The sequence below is a fragment of the Podarcis muralis genome, chromosome 6 (assembly GCF_964188315.1).
Source record: "Podarcis muralis chromosome 6, rPodMur119.hap1.1, whole genome shotgun sequence".
Taxonomy (NCBI): domain Eukaryota; kingdom Metazoa; phylum Chordata; class Lepidosauria; order Squamata; family Lacertidae; genus Podarcis; species Podarcis muralis.
The window spans coordinates 63,534,321-63,554,963 of NC_135660.1; the positions used below are offsets into that span (position 1 = coordinate 63,534,321).

The following is a 20,643-nucleotide window of genomic DNA, read 5'->3' on the forward strand; positions in this document are numbered from 1 at the left end:
CCTCTAATCCCCACAAGGCCCCTTCACCTCAAAGAAGCAGCCAGTAGGAAGCTAACATTAAGGAAAGCTAATTTAACTCCAAAAGTTTAAAAAAATTAGCTAAGGGGGAAGGAAGGTCAGGACTTAAATTCAGAAAAGACTATTGTTTGTTTATGTTTAGTCATAAGGCTTGGTAGAGGAATCATTTGTTATAAACAGAAAATAAATGCCTTACTGGCACAGCAAAAAACACAGCTGTATGTACATAGTGCCCTCCAGAGGCAGGACTCTAGATTGCAATTGTGTTGATCGGTCCCCACATGCCAGGGGTGGGCAGAACAACTAATGTGACTTCTGTGTTTCTACAGTGAGCAAGTTTCTTAACCCAGCCATCTCTATCCTCCCTCCAGGCAGGCAAAGAGGCCTGGACAGGTAACATTTGTCTCCCATCCCTGCTATAAGCAGGTCATCCATCTCTTAGCCAAGAAAATGATGATGTTTTGATTACCACACTTTAAAAATGCCACAGTAACACTCAACCTTCTCACAGAAAAAGCCAGGAGTAAGCTCCAAGTTCCTACACCTTCCCCCCCCCCCCCAGGAGGCTGGGAAATTCCTAATATAGAACTCTACTACATCACCAACCAAGTGCCCCACATAACCCCCTACATCCTAGAGGACAAAACGAAACAATGGCTGCACATGGCAATAGACACAATCAGAAACACCCCCACCACAGTGTGCCCATGCCGTCGAAAAAAACTAAAGAAAATTCCCACAATGCTAAGCAGGTTCACACTTGAAGCACAGAAGGAAAAAGCAGGTGAACAGTCCAAACCCCATCCCCACTAATTCTCCTGACCCACCACACAGCCCAAAGCTCCCGAACAGAAACTTGGCAAGCCAAAGGCTTATACTGCCACAACAATGGCAAACCCATACCAACACAAGAAGCATAAGATAAAACTAGGGGACACCCAAATACTCTGGCTGACTCATCACCAACAACACATCGTCTTAAATAACCCAGTAATCAAAGCAGCAGCCACTAGGCCTCTGACCACCTTTGAGAAACTTCTGTTGACAAGAGAGGGACACAGCAAGGTGATGGTATACACAATATACAAAATACTATTCCAAGACCCGACAAAATCCCTCACCAAAATCAAACACTAATGGGAACATGGTATAGGTTGCAAAATCCTACCCAATGGTCTAAACCACACTTTATAAATGGTACCTAACACCTCGGAAGCTGGTGCTGATACGCCAAGGAACCTCAAATAAATGCTGGAGAGATTGTATCACTACAGGCAAATACCTCCATGTGTGATGGGAATGCCCCCAAATCCAAACCTTTTGGACATCAAGTCCCACAAGAAACCTGGAAAATAACAAAACCGGTACTAGAAGCAACTCTAGAACTGGCCCTATTAAACTTCTTCCAAGGCAACAATGCACACTCACATTACGAAGAACTCATAAGCCACTTACTCTCAGCAGCTAGGAGTGTCATAACTAGACACTGGTGGGATCTGTCAGGAGTGAACATGGACCACTGGAACCAAACTGTTTAGCTTTTCTAGTAGGGCAGTTTCCCAATCAACAAACTGACACTAACACGGGGACAAACAAAAGAAGATGCTTTCACCTCGGTATGGCTCTCTTTTATTACATATACAGCCCAGCAAGACAACATAAACCCCCCAATAGCATACAAATCAATATGGCTAACTTCACTGAACAACCCCTTACAACCTCACACACACAAGCAAAACTCACTGTAATCAACTGAATGCAACCAACCATGCTCTGGGCTCTGCAACCTCTCACACTGCCAAAACACACTAAGCAAAAGAACGAGATCATTCTCCCCTCTTCTCTCCCTCCCTCCAATTCATCCCCCCCCCCCCCCCGCAACCTCACAAAATGTATTACAATAGTGTCTTACACTGAATGTAACTGACCTATATAAAGGACTCTTAGGAACTGAGAACAAAACCGTATGTACCCTTGTTGTCTATGAAAATCCTTCAATAAAGACAATTTTTTTAAAAAAGCCTCAGTAAATGGAACACAGTGCTATCATATGACTTCTACACACCAACTTGAGTTCATAGCATTTAGACAAGCTCTAAAGCCACGGCTTGCCAGAAAAACTATGCCTCTGAAAACAGCAGACAGACCTAAACAGTCAATGTGAGATGTTTAACAGTACCATGCATTTAAATTTGAAGCTACATGTTATATAAGGTCCTTTAGAGAGGAGGTGGTGGAGTAAATCAAATTTAATCATAGAACTCCTTATGGATGACTAAGAAGGGTCTCTGGCTACCTAGAGAATTTCAAAAGGTGTTGCTTTTACTTTTTATTTACTTTTGCACACATTGTGCTTCTATTAGGAACATGATGGAAACTAGAGCCAAAAATCCCATCTAGAAATGCTTGGACAGCAGTACAGCCACCAATGTAAAAATCTGCTCCCAGGTGTTTAGAAAAAAACCCAAGAATTATATGTACATCATATTTTTGTTCCCCACCATCACCTTCCACTTGTCTGTGGTACAGTGGCAATTTTTTGGGGTGTGACCAATACGGAGCAGTTGTTGTCAGTATTCCTACCTCCAGCAACAGTGAATTACTATCACAAGAGTACTGCCATCTAAACAAGGTGTCTCAATAAATTTGTAAACATGGACTTCAATAGTTACATTCAAGCAGAGCAATCTAAACCCCTGATCTGCTGTACTGAAGAGAGTGTGGATGAAACAGAGGTGACCTACCTGCATTTCCCAAATGATGAGACTGCACTATGTCTACTTGGATGTAAGCCCCAGAAAGTTCAATAGAGCTTGCTCTCAGGTAAGTGTGTAGTCTTAGGATTGCAGGCTGACACTCAAATTGAGACCTAGATCACCAATATAACAAATGAAGAGCCAAAAGTTGTCAAACTTCTTTCAGCTACAATACAGTGCAACCATAAAACATTTGTACTGAATAGCAAAATATTTCCAGTTATCTGCACATTTCACCACTAGCAAATAAGGAGGGCAGAATGCTTACTTGCTCATTGCTCTTATGCAGGTCAACAACTAGAAAGAAAATGAAGATTAGTTCATAAAGCAATACCAACCCATTAGTAGGAAAAGAGAAAGAGGATGTGCAGAACAAAATGCTTACGTACCTTATCCATCTCTCACTACTCCTTTTGATGCTTGAAATAGATGCACTGTGTTCACACTGCAGCAGGAAAATACTAACTTGGTCTACAATTTAGGGCAAAACTACACATTACACCTAGCTGGGTGCAATTTTTATTTTTCGGTGGGAAGCAGCCTCGGGACACAAAATTTAAAGGAAGAAATGGCAATATTACAGAAAATGTTTCCCTGCTAAAAAGTTGGGTTTTTTCCATCAGCAGGAGTAGGGAGGGAGATTTGAAGCAGGAAAATAGCTGACGGAAAAGAGTTAAGCAGCCTTCCTTGTCCCACGACTTCCCCACTTAACGTTTAGCCCACATGTCATTTAAAAAGAAAAAAAGCATCAGGGCAGTTGTTTATAATGTCTGGTTGGGCACTTAGACCATGCACAGAAATTTTTGGTAGATGCTATGATGAATCCCCATTTGCTTTTGTGATACTAGGCCCAATACAGGAAGAGTAACCTTATAACTGTACAAACTATTGTGGTGTGGGGAATCTCAATGTAGGGGGAGAGGGGCTAAATGTTAATTGCAGTCACTTTCTCATAGCCCATTTAATAGAGACATTAAATTAAAAAATAAACATAAAACGGTGGGATTGTGCTCTGTGGGAGTGGATATCCACGCACCACTGTTTTTCAACACCTGCTTATAGTTTATATCATAGGTAGGTGAGATAACAACAGAACGATTGGCCTGAAATCTTTTTTTCTTTTAAAAAAAGGTTTATATATTGATACAATTAAAATAGTTTTCTAGAATCAATTCAAATTCATGTCATTTTAGAAAAATCATCCATTTCCAATGAAAATATTGTTCAATATTATACATAAACTCAAAGCTTACAAACCATAATAACTACAGCAATAAATATGGAATCAGGGGTCCTAGAATTCCAAAGTACAGGCTGTTCATTAATTGCTTCTTCATTCCTGGAAATCCAGCATCCATAATAAAAAGGCCCACTTTATTTAAATTATTTGTAGACCAGGTGAGTATTTCTTTCATGTATTTAGTTCCTTTAAATAGATTGCAATGGTTTGTAATATACTTAGGAAACTGGCAATCCCTTTAAGTGTTTCGTGAAATCGAGGGCTCCTTGTGGAACTGGCCTTCCAAAATAAACCTTAAATAATTCATTCAAGTCTTCATTCAGAAATGATGCCTCTTGTGAAAATTTACCCTGAAATGAACAAGTGTTACAGTTTTATGAAGTAAAATCAAAATGTTGCATTATCAATCATCGTGTGTGATTTAAGAAGAGAAGGGTGCAAGGCGGTACCTTTTTCCTGGGTGCCACTGACGCAACACGAGGATTAAAAGTCATTCCTTTCATACTGTAGGCCTCAAAAAGTTCTGTAGGCAACCTATGATGGATACAGGTTTCATTTTAATATACTATTTGCAAAAAATATATATTGTGTCCTAAAGCAAGACTGGGGAAAAACCAAAGACCCTAAATTTTAGTATTTGTATTGGAGAGTTGAACAGCCCTGCAAAGCACCTTTAAAATATGTCAAAAATTGAGGCAAACAAAGAAATGAACACACACAAAAAAAACACTGAACAGAATAATGGAGCAAGACTGAAGTCTTCTTCTGCATGCAGACATTTCCCTCCTTTCCTATCACTGATACTGGAATCCAGGATTATTGTATAAAACGCTTGACAGTGAACATTACACAGCTACATTTTTAAAAAAATCTGCTCCTTTAGTTCACATTCAAGCTAATATTAAACAGTAGTAATGTACTTTCCACTCAGAAAAAGAACTCGGTAACTGGATCCATCTACTGTGACAATTAGCCATGGTAGCTAAGTACTGCTTCCAGGTTCAGGAGCAACTGGCCACTGAATGCCAGTTGCTGGGGTAAGAGCTATTGTGCACACCCCATGAGCACCTGGCTGGGCACAGAGAGAAAAAGGTAATAGATCTTGTCCCATCTTCCTCAGGGGGAAAAGCAGATCCCTCCAGGGAGAAGGACTGCAGCTTCCACTCTTCAGCTGAGGAGCGAAGATTCCAATCCTGCTGCATGCTCACCCCACGGCTCAACTCTGGCAAGACCTATCAGCCATGACCTCATCATCATGGCCTCTGACAACTGATGAGTAGCTGGCACTTCCCCCTGTCAAAGTTGGCCCACAGGGTGTGAGGTGGAGATAAAGATCTGGCCCACCAGGTCAAAAACTTCCCCCACCCCTGTATACATACGTAAGCTGCCGAGTCTCTGGTTCTATACCAGAAAAGACTGCAGGGTTTTCTCCGCTAAACTTCATTCATATAATTTATGAATTGCTTCCCATGAAGCATTCCAAAGCAATAGAACGATAAAAACAATTTCAATTCTATATGGATACAGAGCAATACAAAATTCTTCACTTAAAAGGTTTGTGGGAAAAGGAAGGTCTGCAGCAGGCATCAAAAAGATAATAGACAGTGCCTGTGTGACACATTACGGGTGGGAGCTCTAAGGAGGAGGTACCAGTACACTGAAAGCCTGGCTCCTAAATTGTTCTTTTGAATCTATGCACAATTTTTTTCAAAGCAAACACCTTTCTCTCACCTCCGACTAAATTCATGCCCAAGAGATTCTGATCCTTCTGCTGGGGCACCAGCCACAAGGTGAGCTGCAAATTTCTGAACGACTGGGTGATAATGTCTCTGGGGGTTAGGGAGAGAGCACTGATGAGAAATTGGGAATGTAAACCTTTCTATATTAATGTAATGCATTTGACTATTTGAACTAAAGGTTATCATCAAAATTGTATTCTCTCCGCTTTAGGAACAAAAGCTCGATTGGTTAAACATCCCATGAGATGCAAGACAATTATGACGGGGGAATCTTAAGCCTTTTCCAAGAAGAGAGTTAAAGCATCTAGCAGTGGGGATCAATTAAGTGGAGAAGATGGGAAGATGCTGGGTGGTTCGCATGCATCACTGCTCATTACTTTCTCAGTAAATAAGATGAGGTAGGAAGAAGAAAAGTGCAAAGCAGAATGATGGAGCTAAACAGCCTGATTAAAAGAGTGAAAAGAGTTACTGAAGTTCAAAATCATATTCGCCACTGAAGAAAACTGATTACCGTATTTTTCGCCCTATAAGACGCACTTTTCCCCCTCCAAAAATGAAGGGGAAATGTGTGTGCGTCTTATGGGGCGAATGCAGGCTCCTTGGCTTCAGCGATAGTAACGCGAAGCCTCCGAAGCCTGCGCTCCAAAGGCTTCGTGTTGCTTCTGCTGAAGCCAGGAGAGCCTGCTCTTTGAGGCTGGCGGTGGGGGAAAGCAGCGCTTCCCCCATTGCCAGCCCCATCTTTCTTTCTTTTTGCGGGAGGTGGGAATTCCCCCACCTCCCGCAAAAGCAGGAAGAATGTCTTGGAGTAGCGCACAGTCTGCGTGCAGCCTGTCCGCTGCTCCCAGAGCTGCAGGGGCGGGGGGGAAATCATATTTTCCCCCTCGATTTCCCCCCCTGAAAACTAGGTGCGTCCTATGGGCCAGTGCGTCCTATAGGGCGGAAAATACGGTAATTGCATTATAAAAATGTTGTAAATAGAATTAGAATACTCAAGAACATTCATTCCTGCAAATTCTGACTTTAAAAAAGTGTATTCAGAACAGAAAAAGAGCTTCCTAGGTTACTAGTGTTGAATAAGGCAACAAGACATTAGCTTCCGCGACACTCACCCGCAGAGTATGCAGTTCCCACAGTGCTGTGTTCTGAGCATTACAGTACTCTGGTTCATCCAGCTCAGGAAGGTAAAGTCCACTCCCTTGAGATTCATTGTCTAGGAGAAGGTCTGTCTTTGGGAAAGTCTACAATACCATCCAAGAAAAGAAAAGGAAAAAAGAAGAGAGTCCCACGTGAAATGGAATAATCATTACAAAGTTGTTACCATGTTTGCCTCAGAAAACAAAATTGCATCTCCCCGAAAAGATAACTATCGATGTAAGAAACTTAAGATCTCTGAATATGTATATGGCCTGATGGATCATGTTAAAAGTCTCTGCTTTCATTTAAAGCAAAATGAACCAACTCTGGAGAACTCACGTCTGCTGTAATAATTTTCAAAACATGTTAAGAATATTTCACATGTGGACCATTTTGTTCATTGTGTTGGAAGGGGCATTTTATTTGTAGCCTACCTCAGGGTAGGCGGCAAGAAGAAGAGAAACCTACAAAAGTCAAATACAATTGCTGCCTTCTCACCTAATGCTAAAACCACCGCTTAGCATTAAATGGACGAGACTCCACCAGTCGAATCAAATGCAACTGGGAGCAGGACTTTTGCCAAACTGAGTATCAGTTTCAAACAAGTATTACATATGTGCTAGAGACCCTGGTTTAAAGCAATGGTTAGTTTCAAAAGCCAGCTTCAAATAGCCCATTGTTTGAATTTGGCTTCTTAAGAAAGCTAGCCACTGTTTGTTTTAAACCAGGGTTGTATGAAATGCAAAGTCAAGATTCTTTGAGAGCTAGGGAAGGGGCACAAGCCCAATGCTTCATTCTTGCTCAGCCACATGGGCGTAAATCATGATTTAGTGCAAACCAGCCAATATGTACGAAATTCCAATTAACAAACAAACTATGTCATTTTAAGATCAGAATCCAAACACCATTTTCAAACTGCAGCAATTAAAATACCTGCATCTTAGTAGAAAAGCAATAATCAGCCTCACCACCCAAGTTCTTGAAATACAATTGTCTTTACTGCCATCAGCATACTGAACCTGCCAGTCATCAAGCTTACAGCCCCTGGAGCTATCCTTTATACGAAGTATCTGTAACAGACACCCCTCAGACTGCTCTAGGCCAACTCCAGTGAAAAGGTGACCCTGATTCTCTGAGTGACAGCTTGGGCCCAGTGGGCATTTCCCCTCTAAAAACTAAATCCAATGCAATGAAAGAGCTAAGATGTTGATGCCCATAGCAGAAAGAATAACTGAAGAAACAACAAGGCAGGAAAGCTGGAGAATTAGGGTTGCCATATTTACAAAAACACCGCCTTTCAGGACACCCCCCCCCCCCCGGACATTAATTCCGCCTTTGAAATTCCAGTAATGTCCAGGAAAATCCAGACATATGGCAGCCCTAGGAGAATGCTGGAATGACTCCATCTCTTCTGACAAGAATGAAACTTGGCTTGGCACAGCTAAAAGTTAAATGGAACCCTCTATGCTGGTGTGTGTCTGCACGCATGTGTGTGTAGATTTGTGAAGGTATGACATGTTCTAAATATGATGTAGGAGTTTCAACAGAATGAGTTTGAAACATCCAACAGTTTTAGATCCCAACAGGACTATAGCTGAAGGGTCTCATTAGCTATGTTTTTAAGAACTTACATGCATTAATGTTCTGTTGGTTGCCAAGATACCAATGCAGGAGTCTGGAAGGAGATGGAGGGCTACTGTGGAGAGGCGCTTTATGAAAGCAAGAGCTCTCTGCTGGGACACCTGCTTCCTACGTTTGGTGAGCATCACATCCAGGCACTGCAGCACTATTGCCACATCTTCATTTGTAGCACCTTAAAACAACACGTGTGGTTCAAAACCCATTTGAATGCAGGAACATATATCCAAAAGAACACCAGAAAGAGTGAAGACACCCGCTATTTCCCGATTCTATTTTTAATTTATTTAAGAAAGATTCACCAATTAAGAATTACACCAGCTATTTAGCAAAAAAAGAAACACTACTGAACACCACTGAAACCCACTGATGGGTAATTTCTGTAGAGAAAGTACCAAGGCATACAATTTCACTCCATCTACCATAGAAGTATATAAAAGACAGTACTTGAGCTTTGTTATCACAAAACCATTGAAATAAGGAGTTACCTGCATGTAGTTTAAGTAGTATCTTGTAAAGGTGTGTGTAGAACTTCAAAGGGTCAATGTTAAGGACATCACCTATCCAAAATAATTCCAGTTAAGTAGGTTTGTTGCTGTAACTGTAAAACAACTTACTTCCTCAAATGGTGAGACGTTCAAAGGGAATACTTCAGAGCAGTGTTTTTCAAACTTGAGTCTCCAGCTGTTGTTGCACTATAACTCCCATCATCCCTGATCACTGGTCCTGCTAGCTAGGGATGATGGGAGTTGTAGTCCAACAACAGCTGGAGACCCAAGTTTGAAAAACACTGCTCTGGGGTTTAGTTTCCTCTGGAGCTAAGTGCGTGCTGGAGACTGGTTGAACCTGTGCAATATATTCCTTTAATTACAAATATACAAGCAAAGTCAACTGGAAGAATTCAGATTCCTTAAAACAAACAGGCAACATTGATCCTGGTTCAGAGCCAAAACAAAAAGTGTCTTCTCGCTGTCTCTCTAGTCCTTCCTCAAAGTCTATCATATTTCCTTGGATGGAACTTTTTGTTAAATCTTTGACCACTCAAGCCCATCAGACAAACCTAGCAATGGTCCCATTCAGGCTAATCACAAAAGAAATGCAATATGAAAATTAAACTGTACCTTGACCAGACAAAATGTGGAAAGCAGAAAGAATACAGTGCAGACTCTCTCTGTGGCTTAACACCTGAAAATAAAGGAAATGCATCAGAAAGATATAGACCAAAAGTCTTAAATATCTTTAGACAAAGGATAAACTTACCCCTGAGACCATAAGAGAATGTAGAACAAGCAAAAGGTCATCAAAAAATTCCAAATTTATGAGGTGGGCGAACCTAAAATCAAGGAGTTAGATTTGTGAATTTACAGAAGATTTCTCTGTCAAACTCAAAGCATGCCATTGCAATTATAGTTTGTTTTATAGTGCAACTATCTTAAACAACATTCTTAAGTAGTCTTCTCTTTTGCAGTATGATCATTAATCACACACTACTTGTAATCCAAAAAAAGAACAGCATTCCTCCATCTGCCAGCTATCATTTTGAAAACAAAACAGGATGCTATACAAGCAACGCATGAAACAGATGAAATACATACCAAACTTTTTAGCAATGTTATTTTAGAACTGCATTGAATTTCAGTTGCTTTTATTCTTCCGACTTTCTTCTACCCTGATTTTTATATAATTTTTCTGAGTAATTTTAAGTGAAGTTTTTAAACAAATTTAAGCAGTGGGTTGCATTTAACTAAGTTCTACCCAGGCCCACTGAAATTAGTGGACATGATCAATTTAGCTCCATTAATTGCAATGAGCCTACTCCAGTAAAACCTTTTCAATGGAAGTTTTTATGTTGATATAATGTGCCTTGTTAGGAACTTTTATAAAGAATGGTCACTCAAAAATTGCTTTGAAATTCTTACTTTGCAAGGCCTTCCAACACAGCAGGCAAAAGGGGAGACTTCTGTGCTTTTTTCAGTATTCGGAAGTAAGTTAAAAATACAATATTCAAGGTTTCTGTGTGCTGTAGAGAAAAGACACCCACAAATGAACACATATGGAACATTCCAAGTTCACCGTATTTAAGTTCTGTTCACACTTGCCTGGATTTGAAAGCCATTAATCAAAAACCACTTTAAATTTCCTAGGATTACTTAATTGCTAGCAAGATCAGTTCCTAATTACTGGTTTACATCATTATGAATCATAGCCGGGATAGCTATGGATAGACACCATAATGCCCTAAACCAGTAATTATTGAATTGCCAGGAAAAAACAGACTACTAGTCTGTTATTGCACTATTTATACTCCCTCAACTATTGTGCTGAGTAAAAACAACTACTAATAATAAAGATTAACCACAATGAGGAATAAATCCGTGCTTATAGTATCAGTCTTTGTGTTTACTGTGCATACAGCCCACCCACATTTTATGACTAGAAACTCATTTCTAAGGAACCACAGAACCAAAGCAAGAATTTGAAACAAATACTACAATTGGCAATATCTGGTCTAATTTTACTTGTGCATAATACAAAACTCAGCAGTAAACTACACCCATGAAAATATTCTTACCAGTTTCAGTTTTTTCTCTGTGCTCTCTGAGGCTTCTGCTTCTAAGAGTTCTCTTTCTAGTTTCTCTTCTGCTTTTTTCCACTGAAAATGTACAAGGTTTTTTGTAAGAAAACACAAGATTCTGGCAGTATTAAGGTAATTACTTTGCAGGCGTTGGGTCAGTTCAGATGTAATGTCTCTGAACAGGAACATGCCGCATGCTCCTTCCTCCTCTTATGGACTATGAGTGGTCAGATAAGTTACTTCTTTCTGGTACAGGCAACCTAACTGGCTTTTCATCAAATGCTTGCTCTCCAAACCAGAATTGCAAATTTGGATTGGAAACACAGGCCATGTTTGAAAAACTTCTAAACCATTGTTAGTTCCTAAAGAAGCTGGCTTGTTTAGAACCTAACCCATAGCTGTCAACTTTTCCCTTTTCTTGCGAGGAATCCTATTCGGAATAAGGGAATTTCCCTTTAAAAAAGGGAAACGTTGACAGCTATGACCTAACCTCCAGTTTATACACAATGCTAAGTAGAGACTGAGGAAAACACAACCGAAACCATTATCCCAGATATGTGGGAAGAAGGGAGGTGTGTGCACGAGCCCAATGCTTTGCTCTGTCTCATGGAGGTTTGCCCATGGAGCCCTAAACCATGATTTTGATTATATGTGAACTGACCATGATGTTTAAAGCAACATGAGAAACAGGGGTGGGACTATTTTCAGCTGTACTAAAAGCCTCTCAGCAGCAAAAGCATGATGGGATCACTAACAAAAAATCTTCCCATATATAACCAGCAAGAAACAATCTGCAGAACTGTGTTCTGCAGTGTTCACATGGCCACAAAACGAAAGTCCTGAGACATGAACATAAGAGCTAATTTAGGGGCACCCAAGAATGTCAGCAAGCTCAGCTGAGATTTATTGTTTTACACTATCTCTCAAACAGCAGTCGCTTCCTCGCCAAATCATAATATAGTTTCAAAAGGAGGACGGCATGAGGAGGTGTTGTTTCAAAATCTCCTTGGACAATAGAACTCACTGGTTAGTTATTTGGTTACAAGCCAGAAACCGTTCCATTTTCTAATGAAATTCAAATTATACATGTACACTACAGCGTAAGAAGTACCTTTCTTTGCATCCTTGAAAGATTTTTCCGTTTCTCTTGATAAGACATGAACCTCTTCTTTGGCGTGATGTCTTCTGCATCTTTTTTCACTTCTACTTCCTTAATTCTTAGGTGAATTAGTGTCATTAGCACCTAAAGATAATCCAGTAACATTTATTTCTCAAATTCATTAAAAGCACAGATCTTACAAAACATAAAACTGCCTGAGACCATTTCTTTTTCTTTTATATCCATGTGCACAGATGCCATCCTTGCCAACAACTCATGAAGAATGGAAAAAGTAACGTTTGGGAAACAACTGGTGTGGTTTTTGTTTGCGATAATATGCCATAGTACTTCAACAAGGATAGTAAATATTTAAAGTCCATTTTTAACTATCGCTCCACACTGGAGAGGAAGGAAGGAACTTACCTCAGGTCTAACATCATAATTCCTGCTTTTCACAAGGCCAGAAATCACCTTCACCACACCAAGTGAGGCATAGCCAAGTTTATCCTGCTTGAAGAGGGTCTTTACTGCACCACAGCACATTTCAGAAATCTGGAAAGTTGGAAGTTTCGATTATCAGTGTTTATTCAACCAGCACTGCTTTCTGGATGAAAAAATGTAAAATGCCATGAACAGAGATTTTTACCCTTCCAGAAAGTGATTCATATTTACTTTGAAATGACATACAATATTTCAATATACCAGTAACGGCTGCTGTCATGACTATGGGGTATGCCTACCTGTTTTGAAGCATCGTTCATGAGTGGCACGATGAGTACAATAATATTATTGTGGAAGTTGAAGTGAGGCAGGGCCACCAACAGCTCACACAAGCACTTCACAGCAATCTCTGCAAGGCCTTTGTATGCTTTTAGTGAAATCACGTTGCTTTTCTTCAGCTTCCTTTGCTTCCAATCTAAGTGAAATATTGCATAAAAGCCTGAGTATTTTGCCATCCCAGCTTCTGAAATTACTACTATTATTTCCAGGTGGGGGAAAAATATATTACTTGCATATTTCCTGCCACAATGACACACAGGGCTTAGAATGAAAACACACACACAATGCCATATCCTTAAAAAAAATATACTAGGAAAAATACTTTCTTAGCCCTGCAACTCAGGATCAAGAGTTGAGATTCTAGAGTTTAAATCGGGGATCTTCTCCATGCTTTGTGTTAGGGATACTACCAATCACTGCTTCTTTCCAACAACAAAATACTTTTAGCGCTCAACATTTAAGAGCATATCCCCATCCTCAGCCATACACCCTGCCTGCCGTACCTTTCACAGATTGCTCCAGATTTTCTAAATAAAACTTGTACTGGCTGACAATGCCTTCTTCAAATTCTCTTAATTTCTGAGTTTCTTTTCTAACCTGTGGATAAACAAAGAAACAATGTAAAACATCTTGCCATAAATCTACTGTGTGACAACTGCAACACATTTTAAGTTTCAGAAGATGTCACCCTCTGCAGTATCTATTTTGAAGTCTTTTCAAGAAGTATTTGGGGAAATTTGTTACCCAACAGTTTTGCGAGAAAGGTGTACTCTTCATTTTTGGTACCCCAAATGCCAACATTTCAACAGCTAAGCTTAAAAACTGTGGGCTATTTTTAAGAAAAGAAATAATTTCATAGATAGAAACTCTTAATTTCTTCCTCCATACATATAACAAGTTGTCTTACCCTCCCAACTTGACATTAAGCTACTCTGAAACATATTACAACCTCACCTTTGTGTTTTTCTCTTTCTCAGTTAAAGGTCTGATTTTGTAAGATGGAGTAATGTCTTTGAAAAGCTCCATCAGAGAAATCATGACCAGCTTTCGCACAATCACGGCCACATTGGGATCCTGTTCCATTAACATCGCACGCAACTCTTTCAGCTTCTTCATCTGTTCAGGCAAGGATGATACAACCATGAAATATAATTGGCAAGTACAAGTAAACCAGACAAAATTTATGCATAAACTGTCATTGTAATGTGAGGAACAACAACTACTGCCATCTTCAGAGAACATACACACAAAATTCAAGATTGCAACATATTCTAGATATTCATATGGTGCAAAATATTTTAGTAACACTTTATCTTTATGCCATCAATTTCTGTGATATCACCCATTTTTCAAATGAAGCTTTAATGGATTTGTATCAGTGAGGAGGTGCTAGGTTTTCCCAAAACTGAGGTCATGCCCCCACTGATTTTTGTTTTAGCTTGTGTGGTGGGGTTTTAGTTTAACCAAACAACTACACCTTCTGAGACAATATGAAAACTGCCAGATCACATCAAGTCTACTTCCCAATGTACCCTGGAAAGACTAAAAGACACAGTCTCACAATTGGCAAGGACCAGTTTGTTTTCATCAGCAATTACAAAAGCAGTAATCACAGTGGCTACCTTTCAAATGGAAAATACCTGGAACCCACGGGCTCTTCCTGTCTCTCTAAGCCTTTCAGTTTGCAGTTTCACACTGCCAACTGTTTCACTTCAGGGTTTTAATCTCCCTCCAGAGATATGTGTGTGTGTGTGTGTGTGTGTGTGTGTGTGTGTGTGTGTGTGTTTGTGTGTGACAAGTCAAATTCTTAACTTGAAGTACTGCCTGTGAAGCAGTTACAGAACATTGCTTTTAGGGAACAACTTCTCAAAAGGATGGCAAAAACGTTGAGAGGAAAAAATAAAAGGAAGGTTAATGGTATTCATTTAATTCCATGCATAAAACTGTTTCAACAGCATCCAAGAGAAATACTGTAAAAGGAGCCTAAAGGAAAGGAAACTATCCCTTCCAATCCAGAAGGCAATCACACAAAATCTGTGAGATGAGAGCATGAACAACAGCACATAACCCGTGAGACCTCACTGTGCCAAGCCATTAAAAGCCAACATTTGTTTCCACACTAAATATGATGCATCTGAATCTTTGGCATGTAAAAATCATTCTCTTACTTTTTTTATGGCATGGCCAGTTTCAACTCAACTGAAATGTTACTTACATTATTTTCTGGGTCAGACAAGATGGCAGATGCTAATGCAGCTATGTGCATCTTTTTCTCTTGTAGCTTCTTTTTCCTATGAACTAGCAGTTCTTCAGCAGTGAGAACAGGTAATGGTTCTTCAAGAGCTGGTGATAAAGAAAAACGCTGTTCATGTCTTAGAGCAGGCTTCCCTAACCTTGGCCCTCCAGATGTTTTGAGACTACAATTCCCATCATCCCTGACCAGTGGTCCTGCTAGCTAGGGAGCATGGGAGTTGTAGGCCAAAAACATCTGGAGGGCTGAGGTTGAGGAAGTCTGTCTTAGAGTGTATGTGTGCACGTGTGCCTCCACACCAGAGCTGGAAAGGACATTTGAAATGGAGACTAGAAACTTCTGTTGGCATTCTCATCAGCCCCTGGTCAAACCTTTATTCAGGTAAACAGACCTTTTAGGAGTTGGTTGGGTTTTTCAGGGGGTGGCTTTCAGTTGTAGTCAGCCAATACTTTCAAATAATAGTTTAGGTTTCCATTCTCCTTTGTGAGCTACCCTAGTCAGGTTTCTCTTCAATTTAGGTTGACTTCGTAAATGCAACATCTGGAAACACTTTAAGAGCAATTCATTTCTTTGGCAGTATTATACTTATTTTACTTGATCTATCCAGTAACTCAACAATGAGGACAAACCACAAAATGTTCTCTGAACCAATGAAGTAATTTACACTAATATGCTTCAAGAACAGTAACACCATTTGAATGTCTATTAATATTTAATCTGTACAAAATCTTTTTTTAAAAAAAGTCTTAAATACCTTGTGCCTCTTCCATTTCTTCTATTTCATCCTTCTCCTCCTCTTCCTCTTCCTCTTTAACTACAAGAAAGAGCAAGCTCTTTAAAAATTCAGCATTGCGAATGATCCAGTTCTTAAATCAAACTGACAGCTTGCCTGGCAATCTTGATTGTGCCTCACCTGGCTTTTCCATGGTCTGTGGAATAATTCCACGTTTGTCTTTGATGGGAAGCAGATGAATAAGTTCTTTTTCAGGCTCAGTCTGCATGCGCCTTGGCTTCTTCTCATATTTCTCAATCACACTCTCATTCTTACGTTTCTTGGCATGAACAGGTTCACTATAAAGTGAAAGACTTGTCAGACTCTCATATGGATAACTTATAACTTACATTTAAAAATACTATTTTCACAAACAGAACTGCAAAGGAATGGTTACACTGAAAACACACATACAATTTTCTCTATGATGCCACTTAATTAGACTTTTTTAAAAAATTAAAACTGGTCAAACTATCTGCCATTGAAGGCTTTTCCAAATGGGGTTTACCAATGGGGACAAATGAAATTGTCACTATCCAGACCCTTATTAAGTGCTTCCATTACATTACATTTTCTACAAACAGCTAGTCCAAGCTAATGCCAAGCAGAAATTCTTTTCACAGCAAGTATAACTACAGCAGGAGCTTAACTGTGGGGTTTGTGATTCCATTAATGTCACAGATGCCCTGAACTTTTAAGAGCAATGGAATTCTTCTGCAAACTACCCATGCTATTGTGAATGTACCATCAAACTTCTGCCTTTGTCCCTTCCTCCCTCCCATATGGAATCTGTGAACTCATTCTCTGCAACACTTGAGCACATACTTCTGACTTCAAAACAAACAAACAAACAGGAAATAGGCAGGAAAAAGGCCTATTCTGCGAAGGCCTTTTGTATTAAAGGTCTGACACTGAGGGGCAAACTTAGATTCAACATATGCTGAATAAACTCTCAATGAACAAATAGACAACAAAAGTGCTGCAATGTCCACTATTCCCTACTTTGCAAACACCTACTTGGAAGAAAGATCTCGTGTTATAAAAGACGCCCTCTGAGCAAGTTCCTCCATTAATTTCATATCATCTTCATCCATCATATCAAGAGGAAGAGCTTCCACCTCTTCTTCTTCCCTTTCTGCCAAGGCAAATAAAATCAGAATAACTTCAGAGGTACTAAGAGAGATACACACTACAAAAGGCAGATGGAAATACCTTTTACTTTGATTTTCTTGAATCACACAACTGCGGCACATTACTTTAACGAGGGATGAGAATATAAAACAACACTTGTGAGTAAACAATGTATGTACAGGGCGAGTCTTTTAAAAGAGGCCCTGTGGAACATGTGTACTGTACTCTGTATCCACGGGGCCTCTTTTAAAGGACTCACCCTGTATGTAGAATCCAACTATATTTTTCTACCTCTATATTGCTCTCTGTAGAGCTCATGTGTGCCTGGTAAAATGTTGGTTTCTAATCATGGCTTCCAGGTAAACTATACTTCAGCTGTTCAGACAACATGCAAGCTATGGTTTGCCTCAAACCTGGACCAGAGCCTGGGAGGGAATGGCCATGTTCAAGAGGGAGCATGATCTCAATGTTCACTCACAGAATGCCAAAGACTGATTTGGCATTAATCTTTGCTTTGAGATTTGGCATTACATCATTGCTTAGCTCCTGAGTGATCACTTAATCCAAAGACAATGTGGGTTTAGCCGTTTCAGTTCTGTATCATCAAGGACACGGTCCACTACAATACTACTTCACTTCACATAGCATTTCCACTTTCCCAAAGCAACAATATTTTGCAGTTTGAATACTGGAAAAGTATTCAGTCGCTGAAACAGAAGCACTCCTTGAGTAAAGACATCTGAATTTCATACAATTAACTGAGCAACTCTCAATCATCATCATCATTTTTTATTTGTATACCATCTATCTTACAATACTCAAGGCGGTTTACAAACTGAAGAAACAAAAAATGTACAACTTACAACAATCTAATGCAATACAAAAACGTGATAATAAAACAAAACTTTAAAATACAAAATAATAATATCAACATATAAAAGGTAAACAGAAATCCACTCAACAGTTACAATAAATAATTTCTAAACTCTAATCAATAAAACAATGGCAAGCCACAGTACATAAAATAATACAATACAAATTGAGAAGCAGAGACTAGAGGGTGGGGTAAGGCAGGTGGAGGAAGGCCTTGCCTGATGAAGTCTCTCTCCCCACTGTTCTTCCTCCAAGCACAGCTTCCTTATGAAGAATCCCAGGGCCAGGGGGTGGGGCAAGGCAGGTGGAAAGAGGCCTTGCCTAATGGAGTCTCTCTCCTCACTAAATTTTGTTGCACTAAAAATAGATTGCCTTAAAAAAACTATATGAAGACTATCTTTACTTACCTTTAACCACTAATGTGATGACCCCAACTTTTAAATGAATAATTCAATACATTACTCATACGTGCTGTTATCTACCACAGGCCTTTTGAATTGGATGGGCTAGAAATTTGGGTAGAATTAAACGACTACTAGTCATAATACCCTGAAATGCCAAATACCGGAGGCAAACAACAACAACAACCCAGAGAAGAGCTGGTTCCCATCATGCTCTATTTGTAGGTTACCCAGAGGTACCCAGCTGTCCAGGTGGAAACAGAATTATGCACTAAATAAAAATCTATACATTAAAGCACAATCCTATACATGTGTATTAAAATTAAGTCCCATTGGACTGACTCCCAATGTAAGTTAGTATAGAATTCCAGCCTTCTTATGGCCCAAGCTTTCATGGACTCAAGCCCATTTTTTTCAGATGCAATGGATGACCTGTTGTATCAGAATCCCTGTTACTTACATTTATTCTATGGGTAAGGCAGCTTCATTCTGAGAATCACTGCTCAAAAATATAATCAGTCCCTAGAATTAGTTATCAAAATCAAAACATTATGAGAAAATGCTCTAGTGGGGTGGGGAACACCGAAAGATGGTGCAACTGCTGTAGGCTGCATCCAGCCTATTAACTGCCAAGGTTTACTTCAATAACCTGTATCGCTCACATGCAAACTGCCTGATTTGAGATATGTATAACATTTTACACTATGAAAAGCACTTCAATCACATAAAGGGTCACAATCTAAAAGGGGACCTCATATTCTGTGCCGTAGTGAAAACCTCCGGATACCATGGAAGCCTATTACTATTATGTCCTCACCACACAAACACACCCAGTCTCACCTGGATGTTTTTTCTTGTTATCCTCCAAAGGCATTGGCTTCTTGGATACAGCATCTTTGACAGCTTGTCTGAGCTTCCTTTGTTCTTTTCGGTATTTCTTGGCAGTACTCTGCTGCTTGAACTGTTTGTTTTTTAACTTGTTGTCAAGTTTTATTTTACTTGTTTTCAACAGCTTGCGGAAGCTTGGAACCCGTTTTTTGCTTTTTCTCTGGAGGCGATAAGAGCTGAGTTAGTTGACCTTACACATCTATCCATAATATTCCTAAGACCTTTTTAACTTATGGTAAGCCTTATAACATTTAAGCAGCAGCAGCAGCATAAATGACAGAGGTTTTTGAAATGCTCGAGATGGAAATATTAAGCTAACGTCACACGGGAAAGAAGAAGTGGGATACAGTGGCGCCTCGCAAGACGAAATTAATTTGTTCCGCGAGTTTTGTCGTCTTGCGAAGCACGGTGTCGGGAAAGTTTTGGGAAAGCTTCAAAAATCACCAAAGTCTTTAAAAACCTCAAAAAAGGCTACCACACCGCGTTCTATGAGTCCTCGAAGTCAAGTCTCAACTGTATTAACGGTGTTAAGAAAAAGGAAACAAACTTGCAAGACGTTTCCGTCTTGCGAAGCAAGCCCATAGGGAAATTCGTCTTGCGAAGCAGCTCAAAAAACAAAAAACCCTTTCGTCTAGCGAGTTTTTGGTCTTGCGAGGCATTCGTCTTGCGAGGTACCACTGTAGATGGAAGACACGCTACTAGGAATGAGTTTGATTAAGGCGCAATATCTACTTTTAAGAACGCAATTGATTGATTTGGATTAAGAGAAATAAAGGCTAAGGAACCCTAGAGTAAAAAGCCAAATTATGCGAGCAAGATGATCTGCAAATGGGGGGGAAATTCCAGTGTCCAAATCACACGCGCACCCCAGAGGAGCCACTCGCCACACCGATAGGGTGCTGGACTACAACTCCCATCATTCCCTGCCAGCGTAAGCCAGCAGGGAGGGACGACGGGAGTTGTAGTCCAACAACATGTGAGGTGGAGAGGGCGGTTAACGTCGCTGTTAACGACGAAGCTGTTCCAGCCGCGCTCCCTCGGCCAAGCCCACCTGAACGAACCGCTCCCGCGGCGCCTCGCCATTTATCCCTCCGCTCCACCTCCTGCTGCCCAAGCGCCGACCAGCAACCCCGTCAGGATATCCCGAGGCTTCCTTGCCCCACAGCCAAAGCAGCCGCCCGCCCCCCAAATCTCAACCCCCACCCCAATTCTCCCTCTCTCACCGGCTTCATGGCAGCGGAAAGCAAGGAAGGCGAACACGCTCGCAGCAAACCAACACGCCTCAGCCACGCGAGGCACCGGAAGTGGCTCTCTGCGGCAAAGAGAGGGCGGAAAAGCTATCAGGAGG

At 40.3% G+C, this 20,643-nt stretch overlaps 1 protein-coding gene across 4 annotated transcripts in view; it reads right to left on the reverse strand.

Annotated features, from left to right (window-relative positions):
- Positions 1-20,643, reverse strand: part of NOC3L (NOC3 like DNA replication regulator) — a 52,177-nt gene extending 31,534 nt beyond the window's left edge. The window contains exons 1-22 of one of the 4 annotated variants that reach the window (XR_013393239.1): positions 20,519-20,642; positions 19,248-19,455; positions 17,020-17,137; positions 16,144-16,301; positions 15,985-16,044; positions 15,195-15,322; positions 13,934-14,095; positions 13,483-13,576; positions 12,940-13,115; positions 12,623-12,751; positions 12,212-12,343; positions 11,098-11,178; positions 10,445-10,545; positions 9,786-9,858; positions 9,647-9,710; positions 9,014-9,085; positions 8,519-8,700; positions 6,863-6,991; positions 5,746-5,843; positions 4,464-4,548; positions 3,043-4,364; positions 2,763-2,887 (exon numbers count right to left, since the gene is read on the reverse strand). Coding sequence is in view for 1 of the 4 variants with exons in the window: in XM_028729763.2 (XP_028585596.2) it covers positions 4,233-4,364; positions 4,464-4,548; positions 5,746-5,843; positions 6,863-6,991; positions 8,519-8,700; positions 9,014-9,085; positions 9,647-9,710; positions 9,786-9,858; positions 10,445-10,545; positions 11,098-11,178; positions 12,212-12,343; positions 12,623-12,751; positions 12,940-13,115; positions 13,483-13,576; positions 13,934-14,095; positions 15,195-15,322; positions 15,985-16,044; positions 16,144-16,301; positions 17,020-17,137; positions 19,248-19,455; positions 20,519-20,527 (2,391 nt within the window). In the remaining 3 variants the exon portion in view is untranslated. Of the gene's footprint in view, positions 1-993; positions 4,365-4,463; positions 4,549-5,745; positions 5,844-6,862; positions 6,992-8,518; positions 8,701-9,013; positions 9,086-9,646; positions 9,711-9,785; positions 9,859-10,444; positions 10,546-11,097; positions 11,179-12,211; positions 12,344-12,622; positions 12,752-12,939; positions 13,116-13,482; positions 13,577-13,933; positions 14,096-15,194; positions 15,323-15,984; positions 16,045-16,143; positions 16,302-17,019; positions 17,138-19,247; positions 19,456-20,518 lie in introns of those variants that run through there. The other 3 variants (XR_013393238.1, XM_028729763.2, XR_003706788.2) reach the window with 3 other exon arrangements.